The 23,492-nt window shown below is 37.5% G+C and overlaps 1 protein-coding gene across 1 annotated transcript in view; it reads left to right on the top strand.

The window, feature by feature from the left end:
* The window catches only part of ARID2 (AT-rich interaction domain 2), a 143,783-nt gene that overhangs the window by 83,496 nt on the left and 36,795 nt on the right, over positions 1-23,492 (top strand). Inside the window, exons 5-11 of the mRNA XM_056117751.1 lie at positions 6,587-6,805; positions 10,909-10,976; positions 16,290-16,356; positions 18,093-18,343; positions 18,818-18,914; positions 19,003-19,212; positions 19,952-20,119. Of these exons, the coding sequence (XP_055973726.1) occupies positions 6,587-6,805; positions 10,909-10,976; positions 16,290-16,356; positions 18,093-18,343; positions 18,818-18,914; positions 19,003-19,212; positions 19,952-20,119 (1,080 nt within the window). The remainder of the gene's footprint in view (positions 1-6,586; positions 6,806-10,908; positions 10,977-16,289; positions 16,357-18,092; positions 18,344-18,817; positions 18,915-19,002; positions 19,213-19,951; positions 20,120-23,492) is intronic.

Genomic DNA, 23,492 nt, shown 5'->3' on the forward strand with positions numbered 1-23,492 from the left:
TTATGCTTCCTGTCTATGAAAAGGCTCGTGACTGCTATGAAACAAGAATGTTTGTTCATGTAGCAAGAAGTAACTGAGGTTATTTCTACATTGCATGAGTGATGTCAAAGAACATTTTGAACTTTGTAGCTCTAGGTGATTTCTGAATTAATAGTAGAAATGGAACTTTCCATCCTTTTAAATAGTTTTTGATACCAGAAAGATGACTCAGAAGACTGGCGCACATGCTTTATGTTCAGGATCCCAGGGCTCACTCCCTGGCACTGTGTGGTCCCTGGAGTACCTCTGAGCACCACCAGGTGTGGCTATAAACAGAACAAAAGGGAAGAAACATTAGCTTTAATTAGAAGCATGCCATTATTGTTCCAAAAGATAGTTCATTTCTAAATTTGGGGCGACCCTCCGGAAATATAGGGCTCCAAGGATGTAAGCTCTCAGGCACTGTGGTACTGGAGATAGTCTGAACCACGCTGCAAGCTCGCAGGTGCTTCCAGTGTCATTCAGACTCAGCAGTGCGTGGGGACCACCAGAGCTGATTCGGAAGTGTTGGGAGACCTGATGATGCCAGGGATCAAACTGACGTCAGCTGTAGGCAATGCCTACAGCAACTCTACAATCTCTGGCCTTCATTTCTACATTTGATTAAATAAAAGTAATCTAGATTTTTTCCTCATTTATTCTCATTTATTTTCTTAGGCTGGAGTGAAAATACGGCAGATAGGGCATTTTTCTTGCATGCAGTGGACCCAGATTTAATCCCCAGTATGGGCCCACTCGAACAAATCTTGTATGGTTCCCTGAACACAGAGTCAGGAGTAAGTTCCTTTTGAGGAGAGTATGGGCAGTTACATAACATAGCATGTTTGACAAAATCAGCATTGAAGGTTTGTGAAAGAAGAGACTCTAGAGAGTGATGAAGAAACTTCAGATTGTAATAATCTAATTCAAGCAAAAAAGATGTAATTCAAGGCACCATTTACCATTTATGAATGTGAAGATGTCTTAATTTTTTTCGAAGGAGCTATAGCAGCATTGATAGTGTTCTAAAAATTAATTTGATTTTCAATATACAAAAGCATCTCTGCTAGGGCCATAGAGATAGTATACTTTGCATAAGGTGTGTTTCCCAAAGAAAGACCAGGAAAAAAGCAAAAACATCCTTCACTGATGATTCTTGCCAGATACCATAGAGGGAAGTAGGAAAGGTGAATAACTTGTGATTTGTCTGTCTCTGATTATTTTTAAATAAGCATCAAAATAGAATGATCTGCTAGGAGATCAGGAGAAGAAATTAGGAAATATTACGTAGAACCTTTAAAGATTTGATTCAAAATACTTGGTCATATGGTTTTATACACTGTTACGTTTCCTAGATTTGAATAAAGGAATTGATTTTGAGAATTTTTTTCCTCTTAGTATTGTTTTGGAAATAGTCTGTTCTGTAGAATTACAGCCTAGGTTAAGACTTTTTACATTTTTGATGATGGTGGTGGTGGTTTCGGGGCTACACCTGGCAGTGTCAGAGTTCCCGCCTGGTTCTGTGCTTGGGGATCACTCCTGGTGGGACTCAGGGCCATATGTGCAGCTGGGGATTGAGCTTGGATTCGAGTCTATTTGTGTTTGCTCCCCCAGCACCACGTAAGATCCTCTAAGCACCTCCCGGAGTGACCCCTAAGCACAGCTAGTTGTGGCCCCCCAAAAAGTATGGGGGGGGACAAAAGCATAATTAAAAATTATGTAAAATTAAATGTACTGATGAAATGTTTTAGTTTATAATATATTGAATTGTTAAATTCAAGGCAACACATTGAAATGAAAAAATAATAAAATTTTAATATTAGCTGAGATAGTAGTGGTCATATAGTTCAGAAATACCCAAACACACTTGTCTTCCTGTTTCTCAAAAAAAAAAAAATTACTCAGTGTTCCCCTGGTAACGTAACTTCTCTAAGTGAACTACAGAAAGTGGGCCCTCCCCCACCACCCCCCACTTACAGTTGCACCTGAGACTAACACCCCTCTTGGAGCACTGTTGATCACTTTGGGGAACACTAAATTTTATTTTCTTTTGGGGGGGTTGCTAAACCACACCCAGCATTTTTTATTTATTTATTTATTTATTTATTGAATCACTGTGGGAAAGGTTACAAAGCTTTCAGGTTTATGTCTCAGTCATGCAAATATCAAACACATTTCCCTTTAGCAATACTTATTTTTTCCCATGAAGAACCCCAATAAAACCCCACCCCCCACCCCTCCCCGTCCCTGTGAGGCAGATGAATTCTAGTTAACACTCTATCCGCTTTGATTAGATTGTTTCAATAAAAGATTCACCACTATTATTTAGAGTTTACCCCCCCCCCCCCAAATCAGACATGCTGAAAAAGCATTGTGAAGTGATTTGCTTTCTACAGCTGGGTTCAAGAATTAAATGTTGGTTTTGGATTTCTGCTATTTTACCTATTGACCCTGGAAGTATTTCTACTGAAAGTCAGATAGTTAAGAAATTGGTTTCTGTGTTCTGGAGTCGTGGCCGTGCTGAAGAGCCGCTCGTGGGGGGCAACTGGTGGCCTCGGTAGGGCGTGAAGGGCGGAGCGAAACGCCCCCCTTCCCATGAGGTTTTAGTCGCCCCCACACTCCCGGCTCATACCTGCTGTCCACAAGGCTACCATGTGGCCGCCATCTTTCTTTCCAGAGAGGAGAGGGCGAACGGGGCAACACCCTTTCCCCTCCGGCAGACTTGATGGGCTGGATCAACGCATAGTCCGTTCACTTTTCTGCTCCAAGCTGCTGGGTTCTGCATTAAGTCCTTGTGCTTCTGGGGCCATGGCCGTGCTGGAGAGCCGCTCGCGGGGGGCGACTTGTGACCTCGGTAGGGCGTGAAGGACGGACCAGAACGCCCCCCGACCCATGAGGTTTTAGTCGCCCCCACTCCCCCGGCTCATACCTGCTGTCCACAAGGCTCCCATGTGGCCGCCATCTTTCTTTCCAGAGAGGAGAGGGCGAATGGGGCAACACCCTTTCCCCTCCGGCAGACTTGATGGGCTGGATCAACGCATAGTCCGTTCACTTTTCTGCTCCAAGCTGCTGGGTTCTGCATTAAGTCCTTGTGCTTCTGGGGCCGTGGCTGTGCTGGAGAGCCGCTCGTGGGGGGCAACTGGTGACCTCGGTAGGGCGTGAAGGACGGACCGGAACGCCCCCCTTCCCATGAGGTTTTAGTCGCCCCCACACCCCCGGCTCATACCTGCTGTCCACAAGGCTCCCATGTGGCCACCATCTTTCTTTCCAGAGGGAGGAGGGCGGAAGGGAGCAACACCCTTTCCCCTCTGGGCAGAAATGATTGCCTGGATTAACGCATAGTCCTTTCACTTTTCTGCTCCAAGCTGCTGGGTTCTGCATTAAGCCCTTGTGCTTCTGGGGCTGTGGCCGTGCTGGAGAGCCGCTCGTGGGGGGCAACTGGTGACCTCGGTAGGGCGTGAAGGACGGACCGGAACGCCCCCCTTCCCATGAGGTTTTAGTCGCCCCCACACCCCCGGCTCATACCTGCTGTCCACAAGGCTCCCATGCGGCCGCCATCCTTCTTTCCAGAGAAGAGAGGGCGAATGGGGCAACACCCTTTCCCCTCCGGCAGACTTGATGGCCTGGATTAACGTATAGTCCTTTCACTTTTCTGCTCTAAGCTGCTGGGTTCTGCATTAAGTCCTTGTGTTTCTGGGGCTGTGGCCGTGCTCCAAACTTAACTTTGACTTTCAGGGAGAAAGATTGGGACACACCCAGCATTGTTTAGAGTCTATTCCAACTCTGTGATCAGGAGTGACCCTTGATGCAGTGACAAGGGGCCCGTGTGTGGTACTAGGGATTTAGGTCCAGGTTGGTTATGTAGAAACCTAGCAACTTTTTTTCTATCTTACCTGATGATGAAAATTTGGTACATGTGGTACAAAGAAAGGAAGCACTTTGCCCATTTAAATTTAAATCATGGACAACTTTGTAACTTTATATAACGGTAAATTAATAAAAGTTTTTTTTTTAATTTAAAAGTGTTAACTGGCAGAAAATTTTGTACTGTTATTAGTTGTACTTGAGAAAGATTTTCTTTCAAATCTTCCATTTTGTAACAGATACTTAGACTTGTAGTATCAGTAGGAAGAATATGTTATAGGATGTATGCACTGCGAATAAAAACAGCCCTCCAGACACAATTTCCCTTTCATCTGAACTGAAAACGGAGACAAGACGTGCCTCAGATTGTCAGCAGCAGTGACATATTTGTATAAATTTAAGTCACAATGTTGAAAATAAGTTTTTGATTTCATTTTATTAATTATAAAATTGTACGTGTTCGATCATCTCAAGGGAGAAAGAAAAGATATTAACATCTTGTAAACATTGTATTATTTTAGGAATCTTTGCTAAGTCTAATATAAAGTACTTTTATGATAATATTTGTTTTTAATTGAAGATGATTTTGACAAAATTATTTGATTGTGAATGCATTGAATAGACTCTGGTGGCTTTCTTCCATAGAAAATATAATAATTCTAAGACATTTTTAAAGCATATAAAAAACATGAACAGTTTTGAATGTGATTCCCAAATGTTTTTCATTCAGTCAGCCTAAATTCTCTGCAGTCTATTGCTAAGATTTATCTTATTACCAAATCCAGTATAAAAGTATAAGAATATGTTTGGGTACTCATAGTTTTATTACTTTTTCTCCAGATAGTTACGTTCTTAGATGAAAAATGTTCTGTTTATTAAAATTATAAAACACTGACTGATATGAAGGTTGTATGGAAAGTTTAAAGTTGTCTTAACTCTTGCTGCTTCTTGATTGAATTTGTTTGCTCTTTATTTGGAAAATGTACTTGTGGTATATGTCTTAGAATATAGTTGATGTAGGCCTAAATCATTCCAGTTAAGTTTATAAAACTGATATTTCTTTCATGTTTTTTCAGTAGTGGCTTTCAACCTTTTTTTTTTTTCCCACCTCCAGTGTCACCCATTCAAAGAATGGCAGTTTAAATACTAGTTTTTATAGCAGACTTCTCTGTAAAATCTCCCCTTTAAAATTTTTGAAAAGTTTTAAATGTTTTTAGTGAAAGTCTTTCCTTGGGTTGCACAAAGATTATAACTTTTTTTTAGGACACAAAAGCATGAACCATAAATGTACGTATATATATATGTATATTAAACTTAGAATGAAATTTTCTGCTCTTTGAGGACACTAAAGAAAATGAAAGACAAGGGGCTAGAGTGATAGTACAGAGTGTAGGGCGTTTGCCTTACACACGGCAGGCCCTGTTTCAATTTCTGGGATTCCATATGGTCCCCTGAGTACTGCCAGGAGTAATTCTGAATGCTGAGCCAGAAGTACTCCTTAGCACTGTCAGGGGTGGTCCCAAAACTAAAAAAAAATTAAAAGACAGGTCTGGAGCAGTAGCACAGCAGGTAGGGCGTTTGCCTTGCACGTGGCCAACCCGTATTCGATTCCCAGCATCCCATATGGTCCCCTGAGCACCGCCAGGGGTAATTCCTGAGTGCAGAGCTAGGAGTAACCCCTGTGCAGAGCCAGGTGTGACCCAAAGAGCCAAAAAAGAAATTTTTTTTTTAAAGACAAACAAGATACTATCTGTAAGGAAATATTTGCAAATAAAATATTAAATAAGTTAAAGTCCTGTTATGTTAGTGTTTATACTATTCAATAAGTACCCCAAACAAAATATTCAAGTAGGGAATAAACAAATTGTGTAATATCCATATTATAGCAGTAAAAAAGAAACTGCTGTTGACTGATCATCTCAGAAGCGTTGTACTAAATAAAAGAGGTTAGACGCAAAAGGCAGAATATTGTACAATTCTGTTCATTTGGCATTTTGATATAAAATTAGATTTGAGATTTTCTGGGGGAAAGGATCTCGACAGCCTAATGAAAGTATAAAGAAACTTTTTGGGAGTGGTAAAAATACTGTATACTCATTATTGTTAAAAACTGTCAAAATGTAAAAAGTTGTTAGAAAAACAAATTTTCTGGTGTTAAGTATATCACAGTAGATATGATCAAGTAAACGCTTAGTGTGAAAACTCAGAGCTCTTAAAGAACCCTGAATCTCTGGCTTATATATGGTATATAAGAATAAGACTTTTATCTTGGGCCAGAAAATCAGTATTGTGGTGCTTGCCTTGCTTGTAGCCATCTGGGCTCAATGCCCAGCACCTCATATGATTTTCTGAGCACAGAGCCAGGAGTAAGTTCTGAGTACTGCCAGGTGTGGTCAAAAACAAAATAATAATAATATTTTACCTTTTGAAAATAGAAGCATAAAGTCAGGGTTATTTTACCTAGTGATGCAGTTATATTTTGGAAATGATAGCAAAAGGATATATGCATTTTTTTTCATTTTCAAACTATTTAAAGAATGTAATTTTAAATTAAGACAGTTGAACTCTCTGAATTTCTTTTTTATATATGTGCTTAGTTTATGTTATAAAAAATAATTTTTAGTCTTATTTTCAAATGAGATATTAACCACAATTTTTCATGTACTTAATATACTTAAGGTATTTTCATTTTTATCTTTGTTAGATTATCTGCGTCAAAGTTATGGGCTATCCATGGATTTCAATTCGCCAAATGATTATAATAAATTGGTGCTTTCACTGCTATCTGGACTCCCAAATGAAGTGGATTTTGCAATTAATGTATGCACTCTCCTGTCAAATGAAAGCAAACACGTCATGCAACTTGAAAAAGATCCTAAAATCATCACTTTATTACTTGCTAATGCTGGGGTGTTTGATGACAGTAAGTTTTAAGCTGAACATATTGTTTGATCATTTTATAAATGTATTAAAGGATTCTTTAAGATTTTTAATGAGAAAAATTCTTTTTGTTAACATCACATAATTTATGTGCTTTTGTTATGTTTAATATATTCTTTGAGATTGTTTTTTTATTTTCAAACACATGGAATGCTAATTAATCCCAGGAGAACTTTTAAAATACAATCATGGGGTTTCTTCAGAGTAATATATGGATATCTTGTTTTCAGAAGGTTGTTAGAGGACGTTGATATAGAAAACGAAAATCTTGAAAAAAATTGCATAAACTAAATATCCATTAGTGTATAATGATATTTGTTAACTGATAGGTTTAAGGGTGTACATTTGAAATTTTGGTACTTGAATATGAAGAGTAATATTTATTAAATAATTTGTGTCCTACTTGGTACATGCAGATTTTTATAAATCAGATTATTTTCTGTAAAGCTATATTTTAAGTTATTATATTTTATTACTCCACCCCTCTTGGAGAGCGTGGCAAGCTACCAAGACTATCTCGCCCGCATGGCAAAGCCTGGCAAGCTCCCTGTGACGTATTCGATATGCCAAACACAGTAACAAGTCTCAAAATGGAGAAGTTACTGGGCCCGCTCGAGCAAATCAATGAACAATGCAGTGCTACAGTGCTACATATTTTATTTAGTCTACTTTTTGCTTTTTGGGTCACACCTGCAATACACAGGGGTTACTCCTGGCTGTGCAGTTAGGAATTACTCCTGCTGGTACTCAGGGGACCATATGGGATGCTGGGAATTAAACCATGGTCAGCTGTGTGCAAGGCAAACACCCTACTCATTGTACTATTGCTTCAGCCCAAGTCTAGATTTTCTTAATGTAACCATATTGTTTGATTCTTTAATTGTAGTTTAGTAGGAATTTAGAAGATATATCATAAAATCTTTCCTGCTCATAATTTTTATTTTAAAAATATTTTAATTAGTATAATTTTTTTCTTCTTAACTTTCCTCTATCCTAATTACTTTAACTTCTTTTGTTATTGGTATATCCCATTAAAGGAGAAAGTATGTTAGCATGTATTGAATGTATTTTATTACATTTTTTCACAGTAGGCACGGTGTAAAAATTTATTAAAATAGTCCCATGTCAAATTTTGTCTTTATATTAGGAATATTTGCAAATGAGTATTTTTTTCTGTGAGTTGATTTGAACCAAATAGTATACAGTTTCTTGGGATTATTATTTAATTAGAATTCCTTAAATTTTTATATTTTCCTATTTTGTGTGGGTTCATTTTGGAATTGGCTTAAACAAGCAAAAGTGAAGTTTTGCCATGCCTGAAACTATTGCTGGCTACGTAGGACTTCTCCATTTGTGTAACTTCGAATATCTAAATTTGGTGAATCTCTATCAGCGAGTAATCTGATAGTGATGGTTGCTAAGAATAATTGAATTTACAGATTCATTTCTTTAAATTGTTTTATTTATTATCTTTAAAGTAAAATTGTTCGTTTTTCTCACTAAACTACTTGGGATAAGTTGTCAACTAATCAGTTAGAAATTACTGGAGAAGTGAAAGCTATTATAAAAATCTTCATTTAAAGAATTATGTGTGATTTTTGTCATTAGTTTTTAAAAAGACTGTTTAAAGATATAGAACCTAATAAAGTGACTTGACTCATCTGCGCTTCTCCACCGTTTTCCTCCGCTCTCTCCTTCTCTTATTCTTCCTTCCCATTCCACTTGTCTTCCTACCTGTGTCTTTCCTCTTTCCCCATTCCCTGTTCGTTGATCTCTCTCTGCCTCCTCTTAGATTTTAAAAATTCCCACCAACTTAAATTGGGTACCTAAGAATGACCTTCAGAGCAAGAGTGTCTCAACAGAACAGTGCTCTTCAATGATAAATCCTCAAAGCCTGTTTAAAAGCAGTGTTGGAATGCTCACAAGCATCCAGCCCTCACTGAAGTGTTGGAAAAACATGAGTTTTCATGTTTCCAAACTGCCTGTGCTGTAGTTAGCTAACTCAAGACTCAAAGCTAGACCAGCACAATACAGAGCTCTTTGCTGCTCCCCCAGGTTCTCGTCGTGAAGACTTCCATTTGTGTCTGCACACTGGTTTATTTGATTGCTTTAAGTTCATGCCTGTTCAAGCTTATTCAAAAGGAGAACCTAAAAAAATTAGTTAAATATGGTGGCTCTCCATCTCATCCTCATGTGTTTTTGTGTGTCATAAATTTTTAATTTGTTCTTGAAAGATATCTTAAAGCATTTAATATAAAAGGGGACTTTACTTTTTTTTTCATGTTTTATAAAGTTTAATATGATTGGATTTTAGAATGGATATTCTCAAACCAGAGTGATGTTTTTTTGAAGTCTTATAGTCATTTAATAAGGATTACAAGATACAAGCGTCTTTCTAATTTCTCATGCACTGAAGCATGACTTTCTTTAGACCAAATTTCTATCAGTTACCATCTGTTCTGTAAGCACTTTTATCTAAAAGACCAAATTATCACATAGTTATTTAAACAATAGTTTAGCTTAATACTAATATGGAATGTTTCAAGTATATTTTATATATATATATATTCTGTATATATTTCCTCTGAGTAGGCTTGTGAGGAAAGGTTTTGGTTTTCTGGGTATTTTAATTGAAAGATAAATACAAGTGCATTGTTCTAAAGTATGGATGTTCATACATTTTTGTGTTTTAAAAGAAATGAAATTTCATGTCATTTAAACGTTTAACTTTTTCATTTACATTTTCATCCAATATTCTTTGCCCAGTGATGTTTTTCTTTGTAAGGCTTTTTAGAACAAACAAAACCTGTGGCCTGGAGAAATAGTACATTAGGTAGAGCGCTTGCCTTCCATTCAGTCAACCTGGGTTTGATCCCCAGCATCTCACATGGTCCCCGGAGCCCACCAGGGTGATTCTTGAGTGCAGATTCAGGAGTATCACACCACCCAGTGTGACCCACAAGCAATTAAAAAATTCACCTTATGTCTCTTTAATGGTACCTGAGTTTAATTTTTCTCATTAAGTGCTCCTTATATGTGTTTTTGATATTTTTACAATTTTTTTCTGGGTTACTATAGTTAATTTGCTTTTTGAGAACTTTACATTCTTTATACATTGTCTCCTATTATCTTAATATTAAAGTTTGTTGATACATAATTTGTTAAATTTTTATTACCCTTTTTGATGAAAATTCTATTTCTACAAATTTTGTTTTACTCAGAATTCAGTAAATATTATGTCTATATTTTAAAGACATAAGACTTAAGGTTTATTAATTCTTTAACAGTAAAACATACCTATTTTTTATGCTTATAGTATATTTGTTCAGAGGCCTATTTTTGCTTTTTTAAAAAAATATCGCATGAAATTGCTACTTTATAGTTTTCTTTTTGCTTTCTTAAAGCAGTGGATATTTTTATACTGTTTATCTAATAGTTGATAAAAGCCATGACCTAATTTTTTTTGGGGGGGTGGGCATCATAGCGTAGACATTTATATCCTGTTGCTTTATTTTCTCCATACTGACAATATGAGCACTCATCACAAGTAAAGTGCAATCTAACATGTTCCTGTGTGTTTTAATTTATGTCATGAGGTCAGGTTGTTATTAAGAAGAAGGTTTTGAAATGGATAATTTGATTAAGAAATGCAAATGAGCTGTGGGGCTAAGAATATACTTTAAAGAAGATATCCTTTGTGAGAGTTATTTCCAATGGATTCCTTGTCCTATTGTATTGAAATATGAATTACATAATTGTTATGAAAATTTTAAATTAGAATAATCTGGCAATGTAAAGGAAAAGACATCAGTTTGACGTCATTAATTTTTTGTTGTTGCAAGTGAAAATTAAGGCACAGGAAAACTATTACTTATTTTTCCCTTTGTTTTTCAGTTTGAAGAGATAAGAATTTTCCATAATTTAGATCAGTTATATAATTTATAAGAAATATTTATGATTTTTCTCTCATTTACTACAGAATGATTTTTAGTAAGCACGATATTTTTAAATGCATTTTCACTTTTTCCAAGCCTTTTAGGGAACTAAATGAAAGAGAATTTACTAAATATACTATTTATCTTTTAGCCTTAGGATCGTTTTCTACTGTATTTGGAGAAGAATGGAAGGAGAAGACTGATAGAGATTTTGTTAAGGTAATTCACATAAATTAAAATATTGGTCCATTAAATTACACATAACCAAGGACCAAGGGTCAGTGATCAAAGATTTCTAATCAGTTTTATAAATATTAAACTACCTGTACTTTCCTCTTTTGCATAATTTCTAAAGATACCTACTTTAAAATTGTGACTGAGTTGATTAAATATCTTTTAGAATAGCTAATGAACAGATAAAATTTCTTATTTTATTATACTTTGGCTTCTAAGAATGATGTGATAAATCTGTAACAAAAGCAAAAAGTTCAACTCAACATTCTTACAATGGGCTTCAGGAAGTTTTATTTGTATGTTCTCTGAAATTATGATGTTTGGATGCAATGAGGAATCTGACTATCATAAAAATCCTCAAAAGTGTATGTGAATCTACAAAGATTCATAGCTGTTAATCTGGAAGAAAGTTTTCGGAATATATTTCAAAACCATTAACTTGTGAATTTCTAGTAGGAAGCTTAAAATGTTGAACAATTTATTAATTTATGTTTGTAAAGTTGTTCCTCACTTATAAATAATAGGATCGTTTTTATAATTTATTCCATAAGGTTTGGGGTCATAGCTGGCAGTTCTCAGGGGTTACTCCTGACTTATACTCAGAAATCACGCCTGGCAGTGCTCAAAGATAACTCCTGACTGTACTCAGAATTTACTGCTGGCAGTGCTCAGAGGACCATCGGGGATGCCAGGATCCAATCCCAGTCGGCCTTCAGCAAGACGAATGCTCCATTCTGTCGCCCCAGCCCCTAATTTATCTTCTTAGACTGCTGTCTGCATTGCTACTTTAAATAGGATATACCAAAAAACATTATTTGTGGGTAAAACTGATTTTCAGCTTTCAGGGGTTGGGTTTTACACTCCCTTTGGTCATGCTCTGGTTTCATATTCAGTAGTGACCCTTGCGGTGCTCAGGCCGCAGACAGTGCGGAGGATCAAAGCGGGTCAGCTTCATGCGGTGCTCGCCATTTACCTCATAATATTTGAACCCCTGATTTTTAACTTTCATGTTTAGTTTATGTAACACTCTGTTGAACTTTCCCCCTTTTTAATATCTTTCTAGACCAGTCTCTTCTCCTGCCCTTTTTTCCTTTCCCCTCCTCTCAGTTGTATATTCGGCATGCCCAGAGGTACTCTGGACCTACTTTAGCTTCTGCCTGGCCATCACTCTGGGAGGTGCTTGGCAGACCATGTGCAGTACTGAGGATTGAGCCTGGGTCCACTGTAAGCAAAACAAGTGCCCTGCTGTCTGTACTGTCTCTCCAGTCCCTACACTTATTTCCTTAAAGTAGCCCCCAAACTTCATATAGTATTTAATTAATTAAATATTACAAAGCAGTTTCCGGGCTGGAGAGCTAGTTACATCAGGTAGGGAGCTTGCCTTGAGCATGGTGCTGTGGTTCTGTGGTTCTGATCCCCATGATTCCCAAAGCCCGTCAGTACTGTCAGCTATGGCCCCCAAATAAACAGAAAAATGAAACTCAATTTCAATAAAAATTTGGATACTGAAATACTTGTAAATCTCATTTAAGAAAGTTGTTTTATAGACTATTAATTGAGGGGATGGAGGGCCGGGGGATAGTTCGACGGGCTGCAGTGAATGCAGGGAGCCCAGGTTCAGTCCCCAGTGCCAAACATCACCCTCTTCTTATACTGAGCACCAAGCCTGGGAATATTCCCCAGGCACTACCAAGTATTCCCAGAAAACCAAAACAAACCAAAACCCAAAAACACCAAGAATCTGTAAGCTAGCAGGATTCTTCTAGTGGCTATTTTACTAAAAGAAACATAAATTATGGGTCTGGAGTGACAGTACAGCGAGTCGAGCACTTGCCTTGCACACGTGGCCCAGGTTCCATTCCACATGGTCTCCCAAGCCCACGGGGAGTGATTTCTGAGTGAACACCCAGGACTAACTCCTGAGCACTACTGGATGTACCCCAAAAAACAAAGAATCATGAAATTAGGATCTATACCCAAGTAGTTAAATTACAAAACAAGTAGCTTTATGAATTCTCATTAAATATTGCTAGTCTTAACACGAGGAGCAACCCTTAGCACCCTGCTGGAAGTAGTTCTTGAGCCTGCCGAGGATGACGCCCCCCCCACTAAAAGAATAATATCGATAGTATTTAGGTTTGACTGACAAATTTGCTAATAAGGTTCTGCTAATCAAAAAAATAAAATACTTTCTGGCTGTATTTTTTTAAATCAGGATACAGTTAACATAGAACAATTTCAGGTAATAACATAATTTTTGGATACTCGTATCTATTATAAAATCATGATCGTCATCTAAGTCTGATTAGCTTCTGTCTCTGGGAGCCCATCCCAGTTCAGAGGCCCCTGGGGGTCCACTGCCTCTGATACTAGGCCAGACAGCTAATGGTTCAGTGGTTCTTCTAGGCCCTGTGCTGCTTGTGCCCAGGGCTACCAGTGCTGGGGGGATATATAGGGGTTTTTCTTTTACCCTTTTCTCAAAGAGTCCTTTTCAGAACTACTGTCTAAGCAACTTTTAAGAATTTATTATTAATAAATAATCACAATGCAGTACACTATTTCACTATGACTCATTTTTTTAATTCCCAAGTTAGTATCTGGCATCCACCAATATGTATCTATGTATCTGTGTGTGTGTGTGTGTGTGTGTGTGTGTGTGTGTGTGTGTGTGTTAAAGATTCCACATATATGTGAGATATTACGGAATTTGTTTTCCTCTGGTGTATTTCACTTATCCTCAGAATTTATTTGGATTGTTTCAGATGCAAAGATTCCATTCTGATACTAGTATATCTATGTGTGACCACATTTTCATTATCCATCAATCAATGGAAACAATGCAGTTCTTTTTTTTTTTTTAAGAGCCAACTGGGGGAGCCAAAGAGATAGTGCGACTGATAAGGCTCTTGGCTTGCTCATATGACCTATCCCTATTCCCAGCGACATACAGGTCTGCCAGGAGTGATCCCTGAGCACAATCAGGCTTACTCTGTGCCCTGAGCACAGCCAGCTGTGTCCCCAAAACAAAAAATAAAGGGCTACCTCAGTGTGTCATACTTGGCAGTGCTTGGGGGGGGTGGACTGTGTGAAGTCTGGGGTGTATAGTTTGAACTCAGCCTCATTCATATCCGTCGGGTGCTGGCACTTGAAAGCACACCCGTGGGTGTCTACTTAGGTGCTTTAGGATATGTGAGAGCTCTTCATATTTTTGAGATTTTAAAAAGGAGCTAGAGCAATAGCACAGCAGGGAGGGCGTTTGCCTTGCGCACGGCCAATCTGGGTTCGAATACTGAAAACTGAATACTGAAATTTCAATGAAAATGTTGTATTTTCTAACTTGAGAAAGCACTGTTTTTAAATTCCTGACTTACCACTAAGAACATAGTCTCGATTTTGTGTTTGGTTCTGATTTTTCTGCCACACTCAGGGGTACCCAGGGCTGATTCCTTCCGGGCTCATGTGCAAGAGTCACTCCTGCAGTGCATGGTGACAGCCATATGTGTGCAGGGAGGCAGGGCACCTGCAAGGCAAGATCCTGATCCATATTCTATTTCTCTGGCGCGGAGCTCAATTTTTGTATCTTCCTGTAATTTAATATCCAAGGAAGCATACATTTTAATCTAATTGTCCCATTCTTGTATAGCTCATTAATGTTCTGAATATCTATTTTCTTTTTTCAAGATAAACTCATCTGTAATTAATTTCTCTTTTTATGAGAGGTGGGATGCGGTGGGGAGCACCTCTGGCAGTGCCCAGGGCTTCCTTGACTGGCATTCAGGGATCGCTCCTGGTGGTGTTCAGGAGACCCTATGGAGAGCCAGAAACCAAGCCCGGGTTGGTGCGTGCAGGCCAGCCTGCTGGACAGTCTCTGGACGTCATCCTTCAGTCATTGTTGAATTAGTTATCTCATGGCAACAGTTTTTTAATTTGTTTTAAATATATGCGTAGATTCCTCAGTTGTTAATTTTCGTTTATTCCTCTGACTTTATTTTTTGACCTTTTTATGAAGTAACCTTTCTGCCATGTTTTTGTTCTTTGATTAGTTCCGTGTTTCTTTTATTTCCCACCCATGTTACAAGGTTCATGTTTCCGTTACTTCTGTAGTACCCAAGAGGTTTTTCTCATCCAGTCTTACATTATCTTAGATTAACCTTCTTTTCAATTTGTTTTGAATTGTATTTTGGGTAGTTTTCCTTAGCATTGTTTTTCAGGTTCACTTTAATCACTCTTTCAATGTGCCTACTATTCCTCCTGACTCATTTTTTTTTTGTTTTATTTCCATGACTTTTAATTTTTAGCTAGTATCTTTCTACTCAAATGTAGTTTTGATCTAAGCACTCTGTCCATTGTATTATACCTCATGTTACCTAACATTTATGTCCCAATCTGAAAAGGAATCTTAAACAGTGCCTACTATCTGCACATATGTTTGGATCCAAAAAAAGCATTTTATACCTTGACTTTGAATAACAAAACTCAAATTCTGCAGCACAGTGGAGAGAGGAGGGGTGACGAAGAGGCCGACTAGGGATGATGTAGGAGCAGTGGTGGAAAGTCCTGGGTTCTTTGGTGGTGATTGGGGCATACTAACTGGAATTGTCAATAGTGTTCAAGGATAATCATGTTACCTAAACCGTAATAGACTGAAAGGCAGACAAAAACAATTTGTAGATAATGGAATACTGGAAAGAGACTGGTTTCCGATTTGGAACATACGGTTTTACCATTGCTCTTTGACATTATTTTAGGAATAGATTTATTCAGTATTTTGCTGGCTATGTTCAAGAGTGTCTGTAAAGAGGAAAGATACGATCTTGTGAAACTTACTGATGTAATAACATAATTTTTGAGGACTGTTAAGTGTTGTTTGTAGAATTTTCATAGCTCTAAAGTGATCTGAAAATATCTGCTACTCACTCATTAGTAACAGTGTCATAGATATTACTAATATCACTCTTGTTTGTTAACATTCAGAATTGAAGTTACAATTTAATGAACATAAGCATATTATATTCTGCTTTATGCATTTTTACAGATGTCCTAACTTTACACAAATTTCTAGGGAAACTCTCAATCTCAGGTTTGGAAATTTGCTCTAAAAAGGTCCTTATTATAAAAAGTAACTTAAACTTTAAAAAATTTAAAGCATTTATTTTAGAGAATGAAATTCATAGAATATAATGAATGTATATCAGTTAAAGTTGAAATAGTGTAATTTTATACTATGTGGTTACTTTTTAAATAATTGAATAATTATTTCCAGTTGTCAGCAGTAAGTATAGTAATTTCTTTTTATAGTTTTGGAAAGACATTGTTGATGACAGTGAAGTGCGTGACCTCATTTCTGATAGAAACAAGTCTCAAGGTAAGTCACTTGTATAAAATCTCCAAGGGGCAGCCAAGATGCCCCGTGGCTTTCCCCCTCCCTGCCCATGTTTCAGGGGGCCGCTCCCCTAGCTGGGATGCCTGAGGCCATGGGGCAGGCAGAGTAGGAAATGAGGGCGAAGCTGGTTGATTGATCGGTTGCCATTTATTCCATTCTCCTCATGCGCCTGCCCCTGTCTCCCTGAGCCTCCCCTTCTGGTCTCACATTCTCCTCATTCCCGTCTCCTCCTGTCTCTCCCGCTCATCTCTCCGCACTCCATGTCGCAGCCTGGGCTCTCCCTCTCCATGCGCCTGCTCCTGTATTCTTCTTCTACATTCTTCTCTCAATGTCCCCCTTGCTAGTCTCCGCATTCCATTTAGCTGCCCTGATCTCCAACTCTCTCTTCTCTTGGCTCCAGCACTCTTCCTTCTTAGCCCCTCATCTGATTCTGCCTCTCTCCCACTTGTTTCTCCACCTTGCCCTCTGGGCACATGCTACACCGGTCTGGTAGCAACATCAACATAGGAAAGCCCTTCCTGAGGCCCACCTGGCTCAAAGGTGGGAACACCACCTATGGGTATTCCAAAGCCCTTCCTGACTGCCCACAGGCAAATTCCTCTTAAGGTGTTTTTCTCCTTTCCTCAGTCCAATAACTCTATCAACATCTTAATACTAGTTTTTTTTTTTTTTTTATGGACACAGTGAGAGATACATTGAGGCTTGTAGGGCTGCTCTCCTGGGAACAACTTGCCACAGACTCAGACTATAGTGCTCAGGCCAGATTGATCTTTCCTAACCTAGCAGGGTCTCAATCTAGTTACTACTTTTTGGATCATGACAGCATTTGTCCCTGACCAAGCTCTTAACTTGTAGTTAAGCATTAGGCACTTTGGCCAGGCCCCTCTTGATGCCAGGATAGCACATAGCTCACCATTTGCCCTGGTTCCATTCAGTCCCTTGGCGGGGTGCTTGGGCTTAGGTCTAGACAACAGATGCCCAGGAGGAAAATATCATTTAGAGTCAAGTGACTCCCATGTTACAAAAGCATAGCATTTACTACTGTTCTCCTGTGCCCATACACAAAGGACGTTGCTCTCAGTAAACTATACAAAGGTCTTAAGGAGAAGAGAAAAACAATATTTACAAGTTAACAGCACAAAGAAAAAAGTTACAAATAAACACAGGAATGGGAGCACTGTGATGGGAGCAACCCAGTAAACCTAAACTACCTAAGGCTGTGCAGGAAGGACAAAACAGTGTTATCCTACAGTCCCTGACAACAAATTTTAAAGAACTTTGAAATAAGAATAAGTGAGGTCAACACCCAAAAGGAGAGCGAGAACGGGATTGCCCTGCCACAGAGACAGGGGGGATGGGGGTGGGAGGGATATTATCCATGGTGGTGGAAAATGGGCACTGGTGGAGGGATGGGTATCTGATCATTGTATAATTGAAACCAAAGCACAAAAAATTGTAAATCTACAACTGTAAAAAAAATAAATAAATAAAATAAAGGGAAAAAAAAGAAATACAAAGTAAATTTGTTTAGTGTTTGCTAAGGGGACAGGTTTGAGCAGTAGGGAAAAAAATTGGGGACATAGGTGGAGAAAATGTCACACTTACAGTGTTGTAATATCATCATGCCTAAAATAACTATTATTAAAAATTGTAAATAATTATTGTAAAAAAAAAAAGAATAAGTGAGGTGTGAACTTAAGATTTTTTTTCTGTTGTAGAAGGTTCATCAGGAGAATGGATTTGGGAATCACTATTTCATCCACCCCGAAAACTGGGCATCAATGATATTGAAGGACAGCGGGTACTTCAGATTGCAGTGATTTTGCGAAATCTTTCCTTTGAGGAGGGCAACGTTAAGCTCTTGGCAGCTAATCGCACTTGTCTTCGTTTCCTTTTACTTTCTGCACATAGTCATTTTATTTCTCTAAGGCAATTAGGCCTTGACACATTAGGAAATATTGCAGCTGAGGTAAGCATGTGACAATAATATCATTTTTGTACTTAGCAATGATATGGCTTTAAAATTTTAGGATATGACATTATTATGCTTGCAGCGTTACAGATTATAAATGCTTTTGTATATTTTTTGCCCTAAAGTAGTGGTCCAGAAGAACCAGGCAGTTTTTGTGGAAAAATATTTATTGATAGTTTCACAGTAATTATTTAGCAGTCATACTTTTATTCGTTTAAATTTTAAAACTGTATTGCATTGGGACCAGAGGTAGCTCATTGGACTGGAGTGCATACTTTGCATGCAGAACCCGCTTTGTCCCAGGCACTTCATGTTCCCCAAAGCAAATCTGGGAGCAGTTTGCTAGCATTGTGTTGGGAGTCACTGCTGAGTACCCCTCGGTATGGGCCTCCCTGGCTTTTCTCGCCAAAGGGAAATGTATTGCGTTGAATGATGCTTACCTTAACAATATATTCTTTTCTTTTTTTCTAGCTTTTATTGGACCCAGTTGATTTTAAAACCACTCATCTGATGTTTCATACTGTTACAAAATGTCTAATGTCCAGGGATAGATTTCTAAAGATGAGGGGTGAGTATCTTTTAAGTTTATCACTGTTTAAAAATATGTCACTTTTTTTAATATTAAAAATAAATACATGTTTGTGTGTGCTTTTCAGGAATGGAGATTTTGGGAAATCTTTGTAAAGCTGAAGATAATGGTGTTTTGATTTGTGAATATGTTGATCAGGACTCATATCGAGAGATCATTTGTCATCTCACTCTGCCTGATGTGCTGCTTGTAATCTCAACACTTGAGGTGCTATACATGCTTACAGAAATGGGCGACGTGGCTTGCACAAAAATTGCAAAAGTAGAAAAAAGCATAGGTAAGGTTAAACTAAAGGGGCCTTTAGGCTATTTTCTGTTCAGGAATGTTAACTTACTATCCAAAAATCATAGTTGATATTATCAGGTTGCAGTTTTATTTCGAGGGTTATTATCCTTTTAGACATACTTGTTCAATTTATTATTTCTGTTGCTTAAAGAGCAGACACTTCTATCAGATAGACACAGAAATGCACATGACTATCAGTAACTTTATTTTCATTTCCCATATATGTATCAAATTTGGAATCAATAAAATGTATGTCTAACTTTGGGGACTGGTCTTTCTGTTTCAAATTTTGAGGTACAACTAAATTATGCAGCTAAAACTAAATGGAACAAATGCCATTCTTTTCCTAGAAGTTGCTGGTAGTAGTGCTATTCATGAAATCAATTAACTCATTTTCTTAAAGTACTAGTACTAATAAGGAAAGCACTAAAACATGTTAAAGCAATAATTCCTATAATACTAGGAGCATAGTGAAAAATCTTTCTTGAAAAGTATTATTTGGAAATTAAGATACCATTTTCTCAAAAATGACTGTACATCAGAGTCACTTAGGGAATTTTGTAAAAAAAAATGCCAAATTCCCCAATTCAGAGTTGCTAACTTAGTCTTCAAAGATTGAACCTATTTTTTTTTATTTGTGGGTTTTCAAAAAGCAGTATTCTGTATCACATGTTTTCAATATCATTGTTTCATATTTCTATTGATGAATGATTATTCTTAATTTATTTTAGACATGTTAGTGTGTCTGGTTTCTATGGATATTCAGATGTTTGGTCCTGATGCGCTAGCTGCAGTAAAACTTGTTGAACATCCAAGTTCCACTCATCAAGTTTTATCTGAAATTAGGCCACAAGCTATTGAACAAGTCCAAACCCAGACACATGTAGCATCGGCGCCAGGTTAGTGATTTCATATGATCTTTCTGAGTATGGTCATTGGTGTGTAAGATTTAATATTATGCAGTTAATACACAGTAAAGGAACTTATTTTAGAGTAGAGTATGGGCCAAAGGAGAACATGAATGTGTAATTTCTTAGCTGTTAGACATTGTAGGAGCAACAGGATCAAGATGAGAGAAAGAATAATATATAAGAAAAGAAATGAAATTGAGATAGGGGACTGTGATTACTAAACCTTGAACCAAGTACCACAGAATCCGAACTTCGGCTCTGATGTAGGCATATGTGCACGTGCACAGAGAGTGCACGTATACTTGCACTTGAGCAGTTTGTAGGGTCCGTTAGATTAGTTTTGTTTAACTTTGAGTATCTCTCATTCAGACCTGTCTTGACTAGCTTTGTCTTCACTCCTTGAGCTTTTTGTCTCCTTCCTTGTGAGTCATTTTTCTATTTCAGCATATTCAGCTTTCTCCACCTTCATTTGTCCTGACTAAAACGGTTTGTCTTTTACTGCCTGTGTTCTTACACCTTCCACAATTCCCAAGGTATTTCTTTCGCCGTGTTTTTTAATTGGAGGATATTCATTTTCTCTTTCAATTATTCCTTTCACTTTGTAATTAACATGGAAGTCATGTGACTTGGATTTCTTCAAATCTTAGTTTTTGATTTACAAACTTTAACATCTAAGTTCTTCTTTTCTCCAGGAGAGATACAGAGTTCTGAATCTTAGCTCTGATCTGTTTTTCCATCGCCTCTTTTATTTTGTCTTAAGCCTTCTTTTTTTTTTTTTTTTCTGCTTATTCGTTTCAGTCTAGAAGTTCAGGTTTCCCTAAACCTTCCTTACTTTGTTAAAGTAAAAATTTCATTTTCCTTAGTAAACACCATGTCCATTTAATCACCAACTTTCGTTGAAACTTCTTAAAACCTTAAATTTTCTATGACCACGGTTCAAACTCTCATGTCTCTAGTTAAATCTCTCATTTGATCTTGGACCTAGTCTCTTCTGCTCTCATTGTATCAAAATTATATGTTCTGTGCAGAGGAAGAGAACGTATGTTGCATACTTTATTGATTTCCGTTACTGTCCTTTAAAATATATAGTAGAGTCATGTCTTATGTGCACTTATCTTACTTGAATAAACAGAATCGAATAAGATATGAAACAACAAAACTAATTTTGGCTGCCAATCAGCTTCAGTGAGCTCTCACCTACAGGAATAAATAGTTGTGTATATTGGATATTCTGTGGTCAGAATATTAATGTTAATAGCTTCTCATCTGGTGAGAGGAAGGCTGAAGAGAGTTAAAGCCCATGCATTGCAGATACCCAATGCTGGTTTGTTCCCCGGGAATGCATGTTGTTATTGAGCGCTAGTCCTAGGCACAACAAGTGTTGCCCCAAAACAAGCAAGAAAAGAAAGAGTTTGAGAAAAAACCAGAGGATCGTCCCAGGACTAAGCGGCCTGCCTTGCATGTGACTAACCTCCACCTGACCCCCATATCACGTATAGTTCCCTTATCAGGAATGACCCTGAGCACAGAGGCTGGGCTAAGCCCTGAGCTCCACCAGGTATGACCCTAAAATCAAAAATAGGTTGTCAGTGAGACACTGAATTATAATGGGTCATTTAAAGAAAATCCAAAGGTAATTTTTATAAAAGCTACTATGTTTTGCTTTTTCACTTATTCATAGATGAACCTAGCCCCCAACCTAAGATTTGATCCTCATTTGTCAAACGAGTAAAATTAGTTTGTGACTTGTTTCTATATATTGAGGATACATATTGGATGTACGTATATAAATAGAGGATATATATTGAATGTGTATATACATTATATATATATATATATACATACACACATATTGGGTGTGTGTGTGTGTGCGTGTGTGTGTGTATTCACACACACGCCCATTGGTAGAAGTAGAAATAGGCACCTACGGACCTATGTCATTTTTGAGCTGGTGAGTTTTTTTTTTAACTCATTAATGGTACTTTTTAATCTTTGAGTACTTATCAAAGATAACTCTAAAATTTTTTATTGATAACTTTTATTATAACTTTTATAGTTTCATGACTCCTATCAGCACTCGTGCATAGTATTTTTAATACTGTTTTCATATGTAATGTGCATCTTTATATTTTTTTATTTCTCTGAATTGGGGTACAATATATCACTTTGTATCTGTGTTTAGGTTGACCTAAATTTCTTCATCATAATTTAAATAGTTGCAAGTATGTTTATAAATTGACACTCTAAAAGTTACTTTCTCTGTCAGTGGAATCTTGATACTGTTGCCCATTTAAAAATATACAAAATTTTTTTTGTTTTTAATTTTGGTCTATATCCAGCTGTGCTCAGGGTTACTCCTGGCTCTGTGCTCAAGAATCACTCCAAGCAAAGTCAGGGACTATATATGGTGCCAGGTATTTAACCCAAGTTGGCCACATGCGAGGCAGGCACCCTACCCTACCTGCTGTACTGTCACTTCAGTACTTTAAAATATATACATAAGAAGCTTCAGTGTGAGAAGTCTTACAATCACAGCTTTTTTAAAAAAAATTATTCAACACCCTCTGACTACATCTCATTCTCTCATCTATAGATGAGAACACATTTTTAATTAAAAATTTTGAGTTCCCTGCCTTTGTATCTAAAACACTTTTAAGAGTAAGATCTAGTAATAAACATCAGATAATGCATTGAATAATTGCTAATCTATTTAGCTACACCTTATTTAAACTTATATATTCAAGAATAGCACAGTGACTCTCAAATTTAATTGTACAGCTCCCTGACGTACATACTGTCTCTCTGGCCCCCATCCTATATTTTTAACATTCTCAACAAATTAATAAATTAACATTCTCTTAATTTTGTTTGAGGCAGGCCTGAGAATGTCTAAATTGCCCATGAATACCTGGATAGTGAGGGATGGAACTAACTCCAGCACCAGCCTGTCTTCCAGTGTCATGCATTTAACCATCCTGCTGTACTAGAAAGACTGCAGAAAAGTTAGCTTTTTCAAATTGGGAAAGAGTTATCAAAAATAAAGTAATAGGGGCTGGAGTGATAGTACAGCAGGTAGGGCGTTTGCCTTGCACGTGGCTGACCGGGTTCAATTCCCAGCATCCCATATCATCCCCTGAGCACCGCCAGGAGTAATTTCTGAGTGCAAAGCCAGGAGTAACTACCCCTGTGCATCGCCAGGTGTGATCCAAAAAAGAAGAAAATAAAATTTAAAAAAAATTTTTTTAATAAAAAAAAATTTAAATAGTGTAATATTTTCAAATAAGGAAGATTTGTGAAATGCATACAAAAGTTGAGTGCTTGAAAATTAATTCCATTTAAAATAAAGTTGCTTTTGTGTTCT

This window comes from Sorex fumeus, unplaced genomic scaffold (assembly GCF_029834395.1).
Source record: "Sorex fumeus unplaced genomic scaffold, SorFum_2.1 ptg000036l, whole genome shotgun sequence".
Classification (NCBI taxonomy): Eukaryota; Metazoa; Chordata; class Mammalia; order Eulipotyphla; family Soricidae; genus Sorex; species Sorex fumeus.